This window comes from Opisthorchis viverrini (assembly GCF_000715545.1).
Source record: "Opisthorchis viverrini unplaced genomic scaffold opera_v5_76, whole genome shotgun sequence".
Lineage (NCBI taxonomy): Eukaryota > Metazoa > Platyhelminthes > Trematoda > Opisthorchiida > Opisthorchiidae > Opisthorchis > Opisthorchis viverrini.
The window spans coordinates 67,050-71,324 of NW_008751730.1; the positions used below are offsets into that span (position 1 = coordinate 67,050).

Here is a 4,275-nt window from a genome sequence, read left to right on the forward strand (position 1 = left end):
GTCGTTTTCTAGTTGGCTTACCTGCGAGCCAGTACTCACCACTTGGTAGCTGATAATTGATCTACACACACCAACCCTATCACTGGTTAAGACGAATCGGCGTGGATAAAGCTCGCATTAGTTTGGCACTGAGACTTTACCGGTTACGTTGCAAGCAATATGTTTGGGGGGAAAAACACTCCACCACGCTACGGGAGCCTGCCTGCAAAACATGGTCACCTGTTGTGAGAATGTTCCGTCAAAAGACGGATGACATCATATCCTGCAAAACTGCAAGTTAACTGAAATGTAAAAGGCCACTGTTCGATCCTCTACAATGACTAAGGACCTTGGAGGTCATGTGGCAAAAGCCGGCGTGGAATAAAAAAAGTAGCTGAAGCGAAAGCAACAAGTTTAAATTTGGGATACATCCATAATGTAACAGAAGAATTAGTCATTCAGAGATGGTGATTCTTCGGCACATAGTTGCCTTGCCACTCGAAAGAAGCACAAGGGCGGATATGATACGAGGCCGCCCAAGTCTACTCAAAGGTTTTGCGCCTTAACGGCCGAGCTATCTGGAGCTCATGAGGCATCCAGGCAGCTGCCGACAAGTCCTGGGACCATCGGGTGTCACCACCACCATCGGAAACAGCAACATCAGTGTCGACAATAATGTTTCACTGCCGTACGACCAAAAAGTTTCAACGTTCAGCTGTGGTACCCTTCTGATGCCTAACTGCCATGCCACGAGAAGGAAGAGCGAGGGCTTGAACACTGCTAGTTTGCCCAAGCCTGGGCAGGGGAAGTCGAGAGACAGATCAGGTTCGAACCACTCGGTTGTTCGACAAGAACTTCCATTGAAAAATGTGTCCAGCACCAGAAGTTGCGTTTGCCTACCCATCGTTCACCGAAGAGAGTGCTGTTTTCCACACCCAATTCAGAGTGGCGTAAACAGATAGGTGGCCAACCCTTGACCTGACAGAAGCGTATGAAAGAAGTCACGGAAGGTTTGGGTGCTATCGGTACTACTCGCCTACCAGGATGGAGACCACGTGATCTCCACTGCGCCTGATTCGAAACGCTGCAATGTATGGCTACTAGTCGATGTCATTGGCGTTCGTTTCTATCCAGATTGCCTGCATGAGTGTCAGGAGGTGTAGGCACCTGTTGCTGCGGCAGATAATGATGAACAATGCTCATCGAGATAGACGATTTTTAGGTAAGCATACGAATCGAGGAACAGTACAGAAATAATCAGCGGTGATATTTGTCTCAGTTTGGGCTAACTTACCACTGACATGCTGATCAGTGACTCCATGCGCTAGGTGGGATCGACGTAGGATTAACAGCGGATACAACTTACTCTTTGACCCAGGAAAGGATATCTTTAATTTCAAGGAGTTATTTGATTGCTTCGTTACACAGGGAAGAGAGACTGGTGAAGATTCATCTGCTGACATGTTTGGTAGATTGTTTAGGTCGAACAGTGCTTGAATGTAGTCAGCCTTATACAATGCTATTAAAAGGACGGACGGAAGGGGGCCTCGGAGCAGCAGTCAAGAAGACAGACGCTGGGAAGTCTGGGCGATAATACAAATGCATTGGTGATAACCATGGTCAGCAGTAGGTGGAGGCATTTCGTCTGGAAACGAAAGGAACATAGAAGATAAAGGGAACAGTTTCGGTCTGTCTAGATTTGTAACAACAGGAAATAATGCAAGTACGAAACAGGGAGTATAAGCAATATGAGTCAGGGTGATGGAATAAACTTGTGATGCACCTGTAAAGGCATGCCAAAAGGTAGATAGAGAATTTCGTCCAAAGTTGTTTCGTTCGGGAGACAGCAAAATCACTCTCATATACTGTGTAGACTGTAATAGGCTGGATAATATCGACCGCGCCGTCTGAGCAATCGCAACCTTATCCGATATATAGGTTTACCATCCCAACCATAACAGCTTCAAGCCCAAGTTGGGGAGAAACAGACAGATCGTTCGTTCCAAGCAGAAGCAGCTATATTTACCAACCGACTGGCTATGCAAGCAGATACGTTCGCTTCTGGATCTGCTACAGTTATTTCAGCGGTATCTCATCTAACTGCTCTCTGATTTGTGTCGGCGATCCGGCATCAATAACCCAGCCAGGGAATCAGTTCCATGTCTTAGATACTCTCAGCAACAACCGGTATACATATGGAAGTCCACCGGTTCTTCTAACCTCCAACTTGGTACGATGAAAACGCGTATTGCTCCCTTCTATTATCTTCAACCACTGTCTCGGCGATGGTTACAGTTTAAAGTGCACCGGAGGTTTGAAGAACTCTCAGCACTCACTTCATTACTTCATCAATGATGAAGTTGAACAAGGATAAAATAATTGAGCATCCTCGTCGGACACCGTTTTTTGTAGGGAAGATTATGCAGGGCTCACCATATACCCACACGCCTAGGAGTAAGTGAACAAAGGGATCGGATTGTGTTCACAAACTTCGGAGGCGTACCCTGTTGAGCAATTGTGGTTAACAGCACTCACCTTCGACACACAGCTGTCACCTTGTCGTAGTGGTCGGGCTTTAGTGCATCAATGATAGTGCTGGAACTCAGTTCCTTAAGGTTCAACCGTGCCAGGAAGGCCGACGGGGGAGTAGCCCGACGAAGAACAGCGAGTCTCAGTACTGCGAGTAATCGTATTACGAGGCGGTTTGGAGATGAAGTCGCACTGTCCTCTGCGATAGGAGTGTGAAGGCAGTAAGGCATTTCCTCCAGCATGTCCATATTTATTGAAGCAGCGATGCTGCCTTTCCCCGAGTAAGGATGGGTTAGAAAAGGTCGACCACAAAAGCCGCACACTCCGATCGCCCATAGAATGACCGTGACCGCCGGCGCATTATTCAATACGGTCGAAATACTTTTAAAGCTAAAGAGCCCGGTGCTGCTCAAAAGGCACCTACTGTGCGCCGCCGCATCAGGATTGAGACAGTGACGCCCTACGCCCTGCGTCCTCGGTTCAGGCCGGTCCCCTACAGCCAAGTGGGGAAAAAAATAAAATAATTCTGCTGTCGCACCCTTTCGGTGCCTAACCACCATGACACCCGAAGGAAGGATGAGGGCTGGGATACTGCCAGGTTGCCCAAGCCTAGACAGGGGAAGTCGAGAGGCAGAGGTAAGGTTCGAACCACGGACCTTCCGGTCAGTAAATTCGCGCTCTAGTCACTTGGGTCATCTCGCTCATTTGGGTCAAACTATTGAGTAATCAGTCCCGCGAATGGTCACCCTAGAAAACCCTCACAACTGCTGTCTCACGGTTCAGACTCTTGATTCGGAGGTTGGGGGCAGGATCCCCGAACAAAACCCTACATCCTCCCACTGCCTTATGGGTCAGACTTTTGAGTCAAAGGCTAAAAGTGGGCCTGGGCAGCCGGGAATTATCATTTACCCTTGCAACTCTTCGCTCACCGGCCTTCTCCCACACTTCCTACCCACCCATCGTACAATGCAGTGCAATCAACCCATCTTCCAATCGTCTAGCCACTGTTCTGTGTCTCAACTGTCGCCCAAAAATAATCACCTACTAACCTCAAACATCTGATCCAAGTTGCAGCCTTAAACGCCCGTACTCTATATTAGATTGGGAAACAGGCATTCCTTGCTGAAACCTTACTTCCCCTCTCTATTGATGTATGTTGTCTTCGAAACACACATACAAGACCCCACTTCAGCCGTGCCCCTCAAGCCGCTTAGGACGAGCTCAGATGTTCCACATTTCACTCTTCGGGTATCCGGTGATCCTGACGCAATGGCTCGTAGTATCTACGATGTGGGAGGTGCACTTAGCCCCAGAGCTGGACGCACCTTACTGGAATGGATCCCAGTAGCCAGTCGCCTTTGCGCTGTGCGGTTGTCTAGCTCAATTACGATGAACGCAGGTCAGTGCGGTAATTTGTTGTATCAGCATAAGCCCCAACAGATAGCAGGTATCAAAATCCGTCAAGAATGCTTCGGTCAACAAGAAGGACGGTTGATATGAATGCCCGAGTCGGACGACTAAGTCCGGAAGAAGCACTGTTAGGTGGTCATTTGGAGTCGATGCTCAGCGCACGGAAAATGGGGGGCGGCTTCCTCGGTTGCGTGCAGATCATCACCTGTTCCTTGCCAGAACGAAATTCCAAAACAAGTGTTCACATCCAGTTACCTGGAAGCCACCCACGACAAGACAGTCGTGGACTCAATTGGACTATATGGCTATCAGTTACCGAAGGAGAGCCTCGGTTAGGGATTGCCGTTTCTTCTGTGG

At 48.6% G+C, this 4,275-nt stretch overlaps 1 protein-coding gene across 1 annotated transcript in view; it reads left to right on the top strand.

Annotated features, from left to right (window-relative positions):
* Positions 1 to 2,090, top strand: part of T265_04443 (hypothetical protein) — a gene marked incomplete at both ends in the record, with an annotated part of 9,155 nt that extends 7,065 nt beyond the window's left edge. Inside the window, one exon of the mRNA XM_009169192.1 lies at positions 1,941 to 2,090. Within this exon, the coding sequence (XP_009167456.1) occupies positions 1,941 to 2,090 (150 nt within the window). The remainder of the gene's footprint in view (positions 1 to 1,940) is intronic.
* Between the last annotated feature and the right edge of the window lie 2,185 nt (positions 2,091 to 4,275).